At 46.7% G+C, this 16,777-nt stretch overlaps 1 protein-coding gene across 4 annotated transcripts in view; it reads right to left on the bottom strand.

Annotated features, from left to right (window-relative positions):
- The window catches only part of RNF216 (ring finger protein 216), an 82,738-nt gene that overhangs the window by 36,121 nt on the left and 29,840 nt on the right, over positions 1-16,777 (bottom strand). For all 4 annotated transcript variants that reach the window (XM_052772631.1, XM_052772632.1, XM_052772634.1 and 1 more), the window contains exons 11-13: positions 16,367-16,504; positions 15,193-15,341; positions 14,653-14,731 (exon numbers count right to left, since the gene is read on the bottom strand). In XM_052772631.1, coding sequence (XP_052628591.1) covers positions 14,653-14,731; positions 15,193-15,341; positions 16,367-16,504 — 366 coding nt within the window. The remainder of the gene's footprint in view (positions 1-14,652; positions 14,732-15,192; positions 15,342-16,366; positions 16,505-16,777) is intronic.

Raw genomic sequence — 16,777 nt, 5'->3', positions numbered from 1 at the left:
ACAGGAATGGTGAGCACCAAGGCTGAAAACAACAACTATAAAGCCAAGAAGTTGGCAAGCCGTTGTTCAGAGCTGGTTGGTGTTGTGCCTATCTCCATATCTAGAAAGGTTCAACGCTTTCATTCTGGGAGGCCAAGAGAAACTAAATATAGTAGCAGGCTACCAGCAAACACACTAACTGGCACGGCTTCCAGCTACCTGAAAGATCCATCTCTTTCTTCGCAGGCCACTCCGATAGCTGCAATCCTTTCCCTTGTTTGGGGAGAACATGCCATAAGGAGGCACGTTCGGGTTTTACTTACATGGATAATTGCATACACAAACTTTAGGATGGAGGTAACGCAACACCACCACCGATATTCCTCTCTCACCCCACTCAGGGGGATCATCTGGCTCTTTTAGATTGGTTTTTTTATTAAGCCTGACATCCGCTTGCAAATGCGAGGTAGCATCCTCGTTTCACGTGCCAGGAGCCAAGGCAAGGCCTCTTACAGCAACTCCCTCTTAGCAGAGACACCATCCAAGAGCATCTGTTTTGTTTTAACCTTTGCCCTTTAAGGAGGACCCAGAAAGGAAAAAAAAACCAAAACCCTTCTAGCTGCAGACTGGCTTTGTTGGTTTGTACGAAGCTGGGTATCGTGGCGAGGCTTTTCAATACAGAAAAGGCCTTGGGGAGAAATGCTCACCTCTCGGCTTCTGAATGGCATCTCTACCATTAACAGCCCACAGATATTGTGTTTTAAGCAGCAGCCCTGAAGACAGACCCCAATTTCGACCGGGCTTTGAGATTTAGCTTAAAGGCATGCATGCTCCCAACACAAAAAATGAGGTCAAAGCAGCTTCTTTTGAAAAAATAAATAGAGCAATAAAGCATTCTTTCAGATTAGCTTCACAGAGGATAAATCACAGAACAAATATGACCATTTTATCTTGTTGGCAAATGGTACATTACAGTGTCCAGCTTTACGGGAAATATGTTGGTTGGTCTGGAGAGCAAACTGACTTCTCATTGTCTAGAAAAATGCTGCTCTTTACTTTTACAAGATTTGTTTGTTTTTAAAAAAACCGTATGATCTCTAAGCAGCGCCAAGCCTGCTTTGCCTTCTTACTCTCAATGCCTTCCTGGATGCCTCGGGACTTCCTAGCAACCTCGCGGCAGAAACACGATCCATCTCCTTTTACCAGAAGGACAACTTGTTTAAAACAAAATCCCAGCTGCCCTCCTGCCATTCCCCAAACGGGTGGGATGCAGTAACTACGGGACCCCACAAACGCCGGGGGGAAGGCAGTGAAGCAGGCAGGGCTTTCCCAGTACATGGAGGTACAGCTTTCCTCAAACCCTCCATTTTCAGCCTCTATTTGTCCCTTCTAAAGTCAAGCACTAACGCTAAGAGCACCCAGCAAGGAAAGCAGCCACCGAATAGCTAATGGGTGGTTACAGAAACGTGGCTGGCTGCGGGATCCAGCGGCAGTTATGCCCGTTCAGTATTTTGGCACTGATTTATGACAAGTGTACTTGCGTTTCCATTAGCCGCGGCTTTCTCAGTTGACCCCTCAGCTCGGAGAAACAGACTCGACATTAAACTCCCATCAGCTTTCAGTACCGCTGACCTCATCCCCAAAACTCGCAGCAGTGTTTTACATCAGCCGGGGCCGATGCATTCCATTAATGCTCCTCCGACTCCGGGAAACATCTGCTCTGTTTACACTGGTAGCAGCACGGAGACCACTTAAGCATCACCTCTGCTCCCTGAGCCCGTGGCGGGAGAAGCAGCCGCACATGGGCCAGGCCCTGGACCTCCTGGCCCCCAGCATGACAATCTGACCATCAGTTATTCGACAGGGCAGAGGTCACTTAAACCATCAAGGCGCAGGAGAGGTGTTATGTAGTAGTAAAGAAGGTGGTTTCCTTCAGGCCAGAAGTGCAAGCTCGAGAGACGTATTTGTGCTGACTCCAGCTGAAGATGAGCAGGCTGATTGGAAATAAGGAAGGATTAAAGAACGCTAGAAAATAATTAAATTTTTTTAACCCCAGTGGTTTTACGGATTCGTCTGTTCAGGCAGAGGTTCAATGGATACGGCTGATTAATGCAGGTTAGAGCTCACAGGTGGACAGCACCTGGCTCTGTGCCACCTCTCCAAAACGCGTATCGCTAGGATGCTGGGTGCCATACCCACCCTCGCACCCCTCCGGCTCCACGGCCAGGGCAGGGGTACCTGCAGGGCGGCTCTTCCCACAGTGACGGCAAGAGACCGGACACCTTCCTGAGAGCAAAGCATAGTCCATCCAAAACAATCCCCCCGGCCCCCCAAATGTACCCCAGACACCACCTTGTACACCACAGCTTACCAGCAGCCACCAGCTTCTTACTGGGAAAGCCTGACAGCTCTGAAATACCTGTTCACGTAGGGGATGCTTATCTGTCAGTACCACAGGCTGGATGGTTATGGCAAGTCTCCACCAGATCAAAAGGATGCAACTACACGTATTCCCAAGGATTTTTGACAGCTAAGACCTCCAAAAGGCAAAACCCTAAAACTCTTGTTGCTCCTATTGTTCCAATGTTAGATGTGCATTCAATTAACCCCCGATATCTTCTCTTGCTGCTGGAAGCTTTCTTTTCTATTAACCATCTAGTCAAGGCTATAGTTGCTAACAAGCCCATGAGGATGCATAAAAACCTACGGTAGCCTTGGAGTATTTGACAGCATCTGTCACAAATAGAGACAGAGAGTGCCACATACAGGGGCATTCAGCAAGGGTCATAAGTTTTTATTATAACGAAGTCAGGAACACGATCGGCTGTTTCCATCACTGATCATTTCGCTGGTTCATAGATTTGCTGCATTTTAGATTTTTGCCCTTTTAAAGAGCTTTGCAGAGCTTGGACTACGAGCTCGCACAACAGTCAACACGAGAAGACCACAAAAAGACCTTGATTCTCACAGAGGTCTTAGGCACTAAAACCACGGCTCAAACACCTCTGTACACAAGCAAGAAATCCACCCCAAACCACTGTTGGTTTCGGGTTTTTTTTTTCTTTTTTTTTTTTAAACTGCATGCTAATGAAGGCTGGTTTGATTTGGGCTGTGGCATGCAATTCAGTTAACTTAACCCCTCCAATCCTGAACGTGATGGCAGGTACTGGGGTGGGAGAAGAATAAAAACTGTATTTGCTCTCTATCTTCTGCAATACATTAGGGATGACTGACACGATCTGCACAAACACTCCCTGTTTTTCACCTCATTCCCAGTGTCCAAGGTGTCGGCAACTCGCAGCTTTGCCAATTCCACCGCAAAGCTGAAACGCTGACTTAAAGCATTTTTATCTAATCCTCTTTCAACCGAGGAGATGAAAAATCAGTAGAAGAGGAAGAAGCTGGCACTGAATGAGACAATTCAAATTGTCCCTTTCCACTTCCTTAATTCACATGTTAGGGGACAACCACAGCTGGGAATTTCAATCTCTGGAGCAATTAAAGAAAATTAAATTCAAGGAACGAGGCCTTATGCACTCAAAGCTTCATTAACCCTGTCGCCTTTTAATTAAATACGTGCACATGAAATTTTGGACAGAGAAAGCATTTGCCTTACTGACAATGCTCAGTTTTAACAGCAAATCAGTACTTGCCTTTTAAAAAAAAAAAAAAAAAAAAAAAAAGAATACTGGGGTTGTAAACTCTAGACCTCTCCAGCTCCGCAATGGCTTTATTAAATACGTGGTAGAAATTACTGCCTATCATCAGCTCCCACTTCACGGGAATGTCTGCTCTCCCTCAAATGCCCTAAGCTGCACTAGCAAAGCTCTGCTTTGGGCTCGCTTCAAGATAACAGGCAGCCCCACCAACACCACGGATAAAACATGAGCCAGGATTTAAGAGCCCTACACTTCTTATGATCAGTTAGAGAAATGAAGTTGGCTAGCTACAGCGGGATAGATTTTTCAGCCCACGGAGAAGAGATTAGAGTAGCCAGCCTCTCTTTTAAATACTGTTCATCCTTACAAAAGGCTCAGGCAGGCGCCAAAGGCGGTGTGCGACTAGGACAGTTTAAAGGATAATCTTTGAAAGGGGATATTTTCAAGTCTGCCCAGCTGAAATATCCAGCTCGCTTTGTGCGAGTTACCATCTGACTTGCGAGGGAGTCGTGCTGCTCATGTGCTGGCCTCCCGGCTTTGTCAAGAATATAAATGAAGCACGCTACTAGTTCATCTGGATGCACGACCGCTTAGCTGGGACTGAACACAAATTGCTTTGATGCTTCCCCATATTTATCCAAAAGCAGTGTCACCCAACTGACGCACGCACAGGCGGTCACGCATACTGGGACCAACAACGCAGAGAGGGAAGAAACACACAGTCCCTTCCTCTGTCTCCAAGAGACTTCTAAGGAATCTGCCACCTTGAGCCAACATCTCACCCAGAGACATGCTCTCGTCCCCTCATCACTAGCAAGTGAATTTATACCTCTGGGAGAGATTAGACCTCAGTTTGTCTTTTTTATTTTAAAGTATCTTTTTGGGAGACAGACTTCAGTCTTTTGCCAGCACACGTTAATCGATTTTGTATTTGTGTTTTATTGCTGACCTATGTGTTTCAGCTGTTTCAACTATTTCAAAGACGACAGCATGCATTTAAAGAGATCACTTTCTCTAACTGTCACTTACCATAAGAGTTTATACATTTTACAGTAAACGATACTTCCCTTTTCACACTTGCCCCTCTCTCAAGGAGCAAGCTAACACAACAGCACAACTGTTCATGCAAAGCCTCCAAGGGATGCCAGATTCCCAAGCGGATGCTCTGCCCAATTGACTGAAGAGGCACAGCTCCATTAACCAGAAGCACGATAGACAGGCAATTCCTTATGCTTACAGCAGCCCAGTATTCACAGGTTAATTGCTGCATCCCCCAAATAATGTTCTCATTCTGATTTCACAGCAGCCATATTCTCTTACATGGAGCATGGAGAGCAGTTTGCTGCTATAGGATGCCCTTGGTACTACCAAGGACAATCCGAACGCATCGAGTGTGACAGGCTCTCACTGAATGCAAAAATAAAACGCAGCCACTTATGCTTCCTCAGCCTTTGACACCAACAAGGGAAGGGGCTTCCTACCACAGCACCAGCAGTGAAGAGCACATGAATTTTGTGATGCTTGAAGTACTACCAGGCAGAATACAACGTATCGCTTCATTCCTCTGCTCCTGAAAATTACAGGGCCATTAACCTTTTTGCGTGCACGAGATGGTCTTCCCATCTGCATGCAGCAAATAAGCACGGAGGACACGCATGGTGAACACGCACAGGTAGGCTACCGGGTGAAGGAGGCCATGTCCAATGCAAACCTGCTCGTACAGAGAGTTCTGCACCCCAGTTCTAATGCTATCATTTTATGATGACAACATTTCATGACCCAGTTTCTATCTTGCTCCTCATTCCTCTGCTACAAGTAGTAATTAATAATGTCAGTGTTCTGGCTGAATTGCTACAGTCCCATTAATAATGCAAGAGTAGTAACAGAGAGAGAGCAGAAGAAAAGAGGTTTGAAGGTTAAAAGCAGTAAGAGAATGCATTTTGGGGGGCACTGCAAGGGGAGGGAGGAGGAGAAATGCTGGCCTACTGAGATTATAAACCATAAACTTCAAAACATATTATTCCTTTCAGGTGGAAGTGGTGGATGAGTCAGTCATGGCTAATTAGAAGATAATATGCAAATAAGAGTTACACACAAAGGTGATTTTTACTAAATCAGAAGAAAACTTGTTCCACCTTCCCTTTCCCCCTCTAAACTTGCTGCCTCACCACTTCATGTTCCCATTTCTCCGTTAGTCATGTTTCAGAGGTCAACGGTAACCTGGCATCCAACACACGACGCACACTGAAGTTTCCTCTCTCCAGAAAGACTTCTGCAGAGACCAGCCTGTACCTGCCCATCTACAGCCAAACCTTTAATGCCAGTAATCAAGCTGCTCCTGGTGCACCTTAACCTGAGGCTCTGCTGAAGCTGTTTATGACATGTACTCTGAACCTAAAATAGCGCTGGATTTGAATAGGTGACCCAGCATCTCCCTGTGCTTCCAAGGCCAGGGAGTCTTCTCCAACACCGACGGCAGCTCCCTCAACAGCAATAGCTTCACCGCCACGCAAGGCACACAAGCCTCCTGACAGCACCAAGTAAAGCTGCTAAAGCTGCATCCTCAACTGCATCACCTGGAAACTTTTTTCATATCTCCCTCCTTTTCCTGCCAAGTCCAGCACAGAGTTAAAAGAATAAAGGAGCCTACAGGTTTGGTGTTGATTCCTCAGCTGTTCCTATTGCTGAATGAAAACTCACATTGACAGCAGAAGGGCTAAACTGTCTCCTGCACACCAGGAAGGCGGCTTGTTTGGGGCTGACTCTGGTCCAACACTGAAAAGCAGGCATCTTCTCAAGGGGTTGGTGGTCCCTAGTTTTCTTAATGATTTGCAAGACACTCGAGCTAACTTTTAGAGGTCATTTAGCAGAACTGACCAGCCACGCTATTTCTTCTCCCTGTGTTCAGCATTTACAGCTTTCTCCATGGTACCAGGCCCCTTGTTAGTAGGGATGTACAAAACAAAACAAAGCATGTGGTCTTTCCATTAGCTGAAATCACACATATCGCTCCCCCTTGCAATATATATTCCAATGTATCAGCTTTTCAGTGTTATTATTTAACTGCAGCATAGCTCCCTCTCTCACTTAAGAGAACCATTCCAAAGTCCCCTAGCACTAAGGGCTCAGATGACCACCCAGAAGGGATAAAAAGCCAGCAGGCTCATGGAGATGAGCTCACAAGAGAGTGGAAAAGGAAGAAAAAAAGCCAAACTCGAAAGATCAGCTTCTGAACTACACTGCTTTTTCAGAGAGACCTTTCAAGTATCACTTCCTCTGCAGAGAGGAAGTGAGAGGAGCTAGAGGTTCTCCGACACAAACAGCTTCCCCTCTGCAACAATGATATAAAAGGATGGGTGTTTTTAAGAAGAAAAAAAAAGAAAAAAGGAAAGCAGGCCAGCCCTGAGCACACTGTGACCAAATTAGGAAACAAACTCTACTGACAGCCTCCAAAATGGACATTGTCTGCAGCAGCCTTGTATTAGCTCAGGAAGTCTGATGACTGTGTCATCTGCTGAAATCTGTTTATGTGCAAATAGAAAGGAGAAGCAAAACACCTCCTTGCACTACACATGCCAGGTTAGGCCATCTCAGCGCTTTGGCCCCAAGGAGACAGTCATCAGCTGCCCTGACACAATACTATTCAAAACCTCCACTGCTGACTCACACCCCTCCAAAGATAACTGCCCTGGAAACGCTACGGTACGGTAAGATGAGGTGTATGCAGAGAGTCAGGGGTTTTAAAGTGCATTTTTAAAGTGGTTAGCTGTGGCAGATGAAGCTGAGGTTAGAGATCAGTGATTACTACGACAGGAATGTGAGGGGGAGGAAAGAGAGGGAAGATGTAGCTTCTTGAGTAAGGTCAGAACAATGTTTTTAATTTGGCTTGGGAACAGCCTTTTTCCATCCTCTCCAACCTCCATTTCCACTGCGACAGCAAAACGATAACCCTGCTCCGATGCTCTGCAAATACAAGTAACACCAGTCAGAGTTTTAACCTTAAACTTGCCCCTGCTGCCATGGAGGGTACCTGTACTGAGCCCCCACAGCAGTCCCAGGGCAGCTCAGTGGCATCGCTACCTGTTGCAAGGACAGGCAAGTGACAGAGGCTAAGTTACTTCACTGTTTAAAAATCAAACAAACCAAGCAATCTGAGCACTCTGGTCCATACAGAGGTTTAGGGTTTCTCCCTGATGTCAGGGCAATCATGTTACCTTACTCCCTCTCTTGTTCCCTGCATGAAATGGAACACCACCACTCCTCCCTTTCTTTTTCAAAGGGACCTAGGAGGAAAAGGCAAAGCTTACAGCTCATCTCAGCCTGCAGCAGGTCTCAGCCTCTGCTCCACCCTTAGCATAACTACAGCCTTCAGGGTCCTTCCAGCCCCAGCAGTTTGGCTATGGGACCACTCCGGCAACTCGCCACGTTCAAGATAGCCGAGGACCTTTCACGCCCCGGCACCACCTGCCCAGGGCGTTCTTATCCAACCCCTCAGAGTCCATCAGCTTATGTCCAAAGACACTGTCATCGCACATCTGCACTGACCACCACGGGTTTGCAGCTGCTCTCAGTGGCTCCTTTGCCTAAAGGGTGGCCGGCTGTGCCTAGGGAGAGAAGGTGAGACAAGACTGCCGAGGCTGAAGTTTCCATCCCCACATGAAGTTGTGTTCAGCTTATTACCTCTGGACCTTTCCTCGGCAAAGGACAAAGCTACAAAGGGAAGATAGTGCTGCTACCTCTTATGGACCTGACAAAGAGGTATTTGCTAGTCAGTAAACAGTGGGAGAATTTCCTTTTCACTGAATGAATATTGCTATATAAGGCAGAAAGCAAGCACAGGAGTAAGCTTTGTGGCTTGAAATTGCACTGACTTACATGGTCTATTTTTAAAGACTAGTTTGGGTTCTTGCTTTCAGCAGCTTTTTTTTTTCCCCCCTTTAAGAGACAGATACCCCACTTAAACTGACCTCTTTCTTCAGGTCCATTTCCAGGCTGGGCTTTGCCCTCTCCTCCTCTGTCAGACTCATTTATCAAGTGAAGCATTTCCACATACCACTGCATAAACAAACTTGACCTTGTAAAAGCAGCAGCACCTGAGCTCCCACTGATGGAGTCTCTCCACCCCACCACAGCAACGAACTCTGCCTGCTCCTACCCTGTTTCCAGGTGAGGTATTCTCAGAGCTCCTACAGCCCCTTCCTATGTGTCCCAAGGAAGGGTGGCAAGCATATAGACAAGGCAAGAAGTGACTCTGGGCTGGTCATTGTGCCTCCTCCCTGGAAAGGGGCATTTGGGAGTAAGCTAGTGCTGGCACCACTCAATTCTTACAGCTGCTCCCAGCCCAGACCAAGCATACACCAAAAAGCAAGCTACTGGAGTTCCCCCGGCGGGGGGACAACTCAATTCCTGGTCCCTGGCTTTCCTAGATGCTCCTTCTCAGCCAGGGAGCAAGCTGTGGGCATGCACCATCCAGCTTCCAGGGAAGCAAGGAGAGCCCCTGACACGTGGCTTTCCCTTGTTCCCCTTGCAGGCCCCCCGCAAAAGGTAAGCATCTTGCCCAGCATAAAGCTGGGGGTGAGAAAATCTCCCGACTCTCAGCACTCCCCATGCAACTTCGACCCTACATGCCTCGACGGGACGGACCATGTGGTTTAGCACGCACATACTATTCCTACATGGGACTGTACTTTTAAGGCTTTGCTGTACCAGGAACACTTTCCTGTTATCTATCTTCCTTTAGGACTTGGCAATAAAACGTAGTGGGGTGTTATCTGCCGCCTACAATCACCTCAACCCCACCTTCAGCCTTGGTCCCTCCCTCCTGCCCATCCCTTTGAGGAGAGATACGGAAATCACTGGCACTCCTGCTGCAGTACTGCCGGCACTGCTGTCGATAGCATCACCGCTCGCCCTGCCTGCAGCACAGAGCACCACCGCTGCAGACGAGTTTCAATGTCCTTTTATGGAAGAAAAATGAAAATCGCCTGCCCAGCCGTGGAGTGCCTCAGAGCCGAGCTGAGATGACAGACGGAAACTTGCCATTTGTTGTGGTTTTGGCAGTAATAGAGTGGAGCGTGTTCCCATGCGCACCGCTCATTTAAAAAGGGTGCAGCGAAGGCACTGAGCTGGAGGAGAAAGCTGAGAGCTCCAGAGCAGGAGGTTTCAGGGATGCAGTGCTGAGGAAGAAGATGGCAGAGTCATGAAAAGATGGCTTAGACCGTTCTGCTGGCCCAGACAAGTGGGAGAGAGGCCTCCAGACAAAAACGTATGCAGGCACAAGTGCTCCATTCCCAACATCCCCCAGTAAGACACATAGCAAGGTCCTCCACACTGCATTTCCCTTTCTTCCTCATTCCAACAAATTCTGCTAAGCTGCATTCACACAGACACAGGAGAATGGTAATTTAAATGCGGGAGTTGGGCCTTGAGGTCATTGCCACCAGAAAGAAATTACAGGGGTCTGCCATAAGCGAGTGCTACCTTTGGCTCCTCTCTCCACTAAAGCTGTGGGGCTAAGCTCTAAGTAACAATCAAATCTAAACAAACAGGCTCAAGGAAAAGCATACAGAGAACAGCAGTAAGAATGGCTGAACAGAGAATGAGACAGGGCCATGGGACCTTCCAAATGTTTGCGCTGCTGTCAGGAAGCTGAATGAGACAGCAGACTTCAACAGCTGGGAAAACATGTTGCAAAACAAGGAGAATTAAGTAATTCTCCATATGCACATCCTACTCTGAGGCATTTTGGACAAGCTCAATTTCTCCAACCAGAACAAATTTATTTTTTTTTTTCTCCATGTTGCACACGCACCCTGCCAGTGACAAACCTTGATACGGTTTAAGCCTAAAACCACAGCGCATCTGGAGTCAGGCAGGGCAGCTCCGGGCAGCAACAGGCCAGCCTCTAGCACAGAAGTAACGGGCCCTGTGGTATGTGTTAGATGACATCCTTGGAAGGCTACGACATCCTGAACACATCCCCTGCTGCTGGGTACTTGATTACACAAACATTTCCCCTTGCACCCTATAAAACACTTGTAACTGGATCATAGGTGGCTGGAGCTGCCTCATTACCTACCTCTGAATCACAAGCAGCTGCGTGTCCCATTACCGCAGCAGGTACAGAGATCACAGGCTTTGCAGCGTGCCCCTTAGCTGCTTCTGTAAGTTTAAGTCCAGTTGATCATGCAACAGTTTATTTCAGCAAGGCCGCTCACGTCAAAGTTGCTGCAAACCGTACAACGTGACTTAGGCTTATTAACATAGGTTGTGGATGCAGTGTTAGCACCCTGCTAAGAGAAGCCATGTTCAGACACAGCTTGCTAGGCAGAGCTCTGTACAAGCTTAAACCTGTCGCGCTTCCAACAGAAAATGAAGGTTAAAAGCAGCTGGGTGCATCTGTTCCTAGCCAGCACCTTGAAATCAATCCCGAGACATTCTAGCAGCTTAAAACGAAGTCCCCTAAAACACCAAGGCTTAGTCCTGCAAATTAGAAATACACACAAGGATTGCTGTGACCAGAGAGCCTAACCTGAAGACGAAAAGGCAAGAGTGGAGATTTTATCTGACACAGGCACATCAATGCTCACTTTTCCAGCATGACAGTTCAGACACCCAGCAGGCAAACCCACTCCCCAAACACAGCCTCATTAACAGCATGCACTAAGGAGCCCTGAACAAGAGTGGCAGCTGCCCAGACCGAGGGCAATGCGATTTAGCACCATGCAACCATATGCCACCACCTCTTCGCATCCAGCCAGCACCGAGGCACACAACAACTCGGTACAATAAAGTAAGAAAAATTTTAAGCTACGCAAAGGAGTTTTAAGGAAAAGTCTTGGAAATGCAAGTCCCTACAGTATGGCCTGGCTATGAAATGAGTGTTGAGGGTTTCAAGCTCTCCAGCACCGGAGGGACAGCACTGCTCCGTGCATGCATTATTTCCATGGCAACGGCAGCTTTCACCTCCCCATCTCTTCGCTGGCTGAAAGCCCTGCAGTGCTTTGTGCTGAGACTGCAAAGAGGGGAGACTATCTCCCCCACCCGCAACACGGTGCTGGGGATAGCAGCGAGCAGCCCGGGAACAAAAGCCTTGTCTTCACCAACAATAAGTGGTCTTGGGAGGAGGGAAGCCGAGAAGAAAGGATGGACTTCCTTTTCTGGTGAGAAACAGTACTTCCCCCAACATGCAAAAGTGCACGCTCACTTCCCAGTGCTGCACAAGTCAACAAGCAACATGTGCCTTTCCTAGTTTTACCAGAATTGCCAGCTTTGATTTGCTTTGTCAGAGCACTGGGAGGAGAAATGCGCATCATTAGAGATGAGAAATTCGAGCGTTGCTTCCATGCAGCGATCCCTGCGCAGAATAAGATCGAGGTTGACCAAGCAGGCTGGCAAACCCTCCTGTCACCGGGATGCCTGGCTCCATGCGCGGTCAGCAACCTGTTTTAGAGCAAAACCTCAAACTCAGACAAGTCCAAGCAAAAGCTGCCTCTCCCCCAGCACCAGCTCATCCGTAGGGTGGCTTGGGCAATGTTTTTCCTTGGCTAATTAAGCTTTTCCTCCACCCTGCAGTTCATGATATTAAGATTCAAGCCCTGGCCACCTAACTAGGAGCCAAACTTCACGCCACACAGCTGGAGCCACTGTGGCCCTGGCAGATGGTGCAGGCTCATCTGCATGCTCTCCGTGCAACCGTTCAGTCACAGAAGGCGACCAGCAGCTCTGCCCATTGCTGAGGTTACAATTAGCCACATTTTGGTCCCTGCAAGGGAACTACAGGTGAGATGCATCAGCAGCGACCTGGGGATGCCTAGAGCTCTTATTATTGAGCCCAAGATACATACATACAGCCAAAGTGAAGGCTTCCAGCTGGTTCCCATCACATACTTTACAATACATCCATAGCTGCCCAAATATGAAGCAACATCTCTGCAAGATTTAAAGGAAAGCCTGAGAGTATCAACATGAACTCTCAAAGCAAGACAAAGCATCCAGGTGATGGAGCACAGAAGTACAACAGGTCCACCATCTGGTCCTCCTCCGCCCACCCTTGAAGAGCTTTGAGGTTTCAGGAGAGGCACATTTTGACCTTTCCCTTTCCACACTTCCCCTCACTTTAGGTTCAGCTGTGCAAGTGCAGTCCTTCCAACCAGAGAGGGACTCCTTCCAGGATCAGTCATCACCACCACCAAGGCTGCCAGAAGTACTGCTAGCAAAGCCAATGCATCCTCTCCAACCTCTGTAGAGTTCCCTAGATTAGCCCTTTCCTCCCTAAGGGCAATAGTTTCCTGCAAGCAAGAGCATTAACGGAAATTCTTCACTCTGGAGAAAGACAAGATAGCAGGAATATGAAGAACCACTGCAGTTGATGCTGTGAGACAACACCACATCCTGCTATCCGAATTCCTCACCCTCGACTTCAAATCCTAAAGTCGTTCGAGACTTCTAAGAAGAGCACAAAGCTACTCAGCAGATTTTCAGCTAATGAATCAACACAAGCTGTCCAGGAAACCAGAAATCCAGCCCACTGGAATGCTGCAACCCCGGGGTGGGGGGGGGGTGGGGGGGGGGACAGGGAGTACGCTAGGAAGGAAATGAAACAGCAAACCAGAAGGAAAGGACCATTTCAGCACTGACCCTTCTTACCACAGTTACTGTGCCACATTACACATTTTAGGGAAAAAAAAGCAACTTCAATTCGTTTTGCACATTGAAGCATTCATGTTCTTCAAGCCTGAATTTTGTTCTGTGGTGCTGACATATGTACATTTTGAAAACAACTCAGTTTTTGCAAACAGTAAGAAAATTTTTTTTTTTATTTAAACGTGAATCAACATTGCCACCTAGTGACAAGCAAGTCTCCTCGCTCATGACACTTGGACAATCCATCAGAATTCCGTTTCTTTCTCAAATGCTAGAGGTAGATGTTAGCAAAACATATCTAGAGACACGTTAGAGATCTCAAATGAAACCGTGCATCTTTCATAAGCAGCTTTCTCCCCCCAGTAAGTTAAATTTTCACTACAAAATGGCAACTTCAACTTCTCCAGACAGCAGAATTTGACTTCCTATTGATTTCTCAATACAGGCAATGGTGGTATCACATCAATACGAGAACCCAAAGCTATGGCAGCTACAAGCATAAGGTTAATGCACTCAAGAGAAATTTCAGTGATTAGCAGAAAAGTCTGCTGAGGGACAGGCAGATCCCTGAATACTGCACGAGAATTCATTGTTGTGGCTAAAGTTACACAAGAAGCCTTGTAGCTTCAGTGCTAAACACTGATACCGTACTGCCTTGGCTCACTGGCACCAGATGTAAACAGGGTTCTGCATACATTCAGGAGACTGTGAAACACATTTCTATGCTTCTATTTTTCCCCAGAACAGATGGTGCAGAAGCAGCAAGTTTTCCCCACTCCATCCCCCCCGTTGGGCCTGACGATTCCGCCGTTATGGCTATTAGCAGATTTTGAGAGAAACACAAAGATCTTCTGCCCTTTGAATGGCTCACATTTCAGTGAGCTCTTCCAACAAGTTTTTGCCACTTCCAACTGAATCTGTATTCAGCCAACAGCATAAAAAGAAAGATGCAGATGCTAATTCTCTTAGGGATTGCATGTAACGTTGTTTCAGCTCATTCTCCAGAAGTTTCAATAGATAAAGAATCACAATTTGGTTTTATGCCTTTTAAACACCCACCTCCCTGTTCGCCTAAAACATTTCTGTATATGCACGACTGCAGCCTATGGTATCCATAAACTTTTTTAGCCAACATCTTCCAAGGAAAGAAAGGAATACTGCTGTCTTTATCAACAGTGCCCTGAAATTCACCTATCCAGCCACACACTTTTATAGGATGTCAGTAGGATCCAGCAAATACTTTGACTGCTGCCCCACGTAGCTACATTAGATATTCATTCACCTGCTACTAGGAAGTGTGAGCTGTCCTCCCAGCTCTCCTGCCCAATACTTCAGGAAAGACCAAATGGCAAAGTATTCCCCCAATTACCTTTCTGCAGCGGGGATTAGGGCAGCTGAACCGCTTCACATCGCTGTCCAGTAGAGCTGGGAAGTTACAGAATGGACACCTGTAGCCCAAAATAAGACACCATTAATGCAGAGCACCGAACATATATCTTTGCTGAAAGCAGATTTAGTCAAATAGCTACGTGGTAGTTAATAAGGCTGCCAACCAAACACCTGCCACCAGGATGTGCTGACTACTGCCTTTTTGCTCATATTTCTTCGATCACTTCCCTGTTTGCAATCAAAATATTATATGCTCAGCACTGCTTTTGACCATGTAAGTTAGAGGATCAGCACAGAGCTGGCAAGCAAGTGTTGGGGGACACAAGTCTATTGAATTTTAATCTGCTCCTAGTCAAAGGCAGACCAACCTGAATAAAAACAGACCTGGGAAGGCAGAAGCCTGAATTTATAATACAGCTCTTTGAAAGCTACCTACCTCATAGTCAGCACACATGTAGGGTTTCAGGGAACAATTTTCTACAACAGTAAGTGCGGTCTGCATCCTCTGCTGGATGCTTACCTGACAAGCTCATCTGCACAGGCAGCAGCCACCTCCTCCTCAGCTTTCCGCTCATAGTATTTACAGAGGATGTTCTCTGGAAGTACTTTCTCCAGCTCGCTGGTGGGGAATGAACACGTGCAACTGCCTTCCATGCAGCTGAGCTCTGACTAGGGTTGGAAGGAGAGAGCTCAGGTTCAGTATGATACTAGCAAAAAGCAATACTCCGTACCCAGAACATTTCCAAACAAACCAGTGCAGAGCCTTGCTTAGAGAGACTAGAACTTAAGTCAGCAGATGACTGCCAGAAAATGGGTTTACTACGGAAGAACAAGAGTAGTTAAACAGATCTGTAGTTAAACAGATCAGGCCTCAAACACACAGTGGGCACATAGGTGCTGTTGATAGCTGGGATCACAGTTCACTCTCTCCAAGTCCACTGTGACCACACAGCAGGCCGTTATTACTGTACGGTCTCTGCTGAGAACTAGCACTCTGCTCACAAACAGCATGTTGCATTCTTGTCAATACAGTCATATAAAATACAGCTGCCAGTTTATGTTTACATGAAATATAGGTCACAGAGTACAAAAGCATCCCACAATTTGATCATCATACCTCAAGGCAAAGGAGCATGCACACCTCAGAGCAGGTTAATGACTTGTTTATAGCTCAGCTAAGTTCCAGGATAATTGCTAGCTAAATTGCAGACCAAGAAGGTTAGTAGTATGATAGAGGAACCAACTCCCAAATTAAGTTGGGATCACAGTGATATTGTGAAGGACAAATACTCTTAGCTAGGAGGAGACTGGCCAAATCAGAGACAAGAGTGCATTCTCTGTGCAGATACCATTGGTTTAAGTAGAAAATAACAAACAGACAAGTGCAAGTTATTGTTGTTACTACGAATGCGTTAGAAGGTTCTCCTAATAATCCAAGTTGCTAAGCATAGAGCACAAAAGATGGAGGTTAACAAAAGTGAAATCCTGTTCAGCAAAGATCCCATCGTGGAGTTGTTGGCTTCACTTGATGGTGAGACCGACTTGTTGGATTTGGATTTCAGGACACAATTCCATGCAAATATTTCCTGGGAAATGCAGTTAGATCCAATTTAAGCAACAACACTACACAAACAGCAATGTGATCTCCCAGTAGCAGTTTACCCATTTTCCCCCCGCAGTTGGGAAATTCTTACCTTCCCAGAGCCAAAGACTGCCTCCTGAGCATATTTAATTAGGCACTCCTTGCAGAACAAGTGACCATCTGCACACTGAGTTAACTCTTCAAACGCAAACTCCCCATAACAACAGCGGCATTCTATCATCTGACCATCCTGCAGCCATAAACAGAGGTATTAGCATCATCATCAAAACATTGACAGCTATAGCAACACACAGACACATATAACTGCAAGCCATAAACAATGCCAGCAATAATTCTAAAAAAGAGCAACAGATATACACCATTCCACTAGATATCCTATTTGGTGGTCAAAACTCACTAAGCACAACCAGAAACTCAGTTTTAAGTAACTTAATATCTATGCGTCCTGCTTGACAGGTTCCAAAAAGCTACAGAACACATAGTGTTTAATAATTCTTAGCTC

This window comes from Harpia harpyja, chromosome 21 (genome assembly GCF_026419915.1).
Source record: "Harpia harpyja isolate bHarHar1 chromosome 21, bHarHar1 primary haplotype, whole genome shotgun sequence".
Lineage (NCBI taxonomy): Eukaryota > Metazoa > Chordata > Aves > Accipitriformes > Accipitridae > Harpia > Harpia harpyja.
Note: the sequence above shows the minus strand (reverse complement) of the source record. Positions and strands in the feature narration are given on the sequence as shown.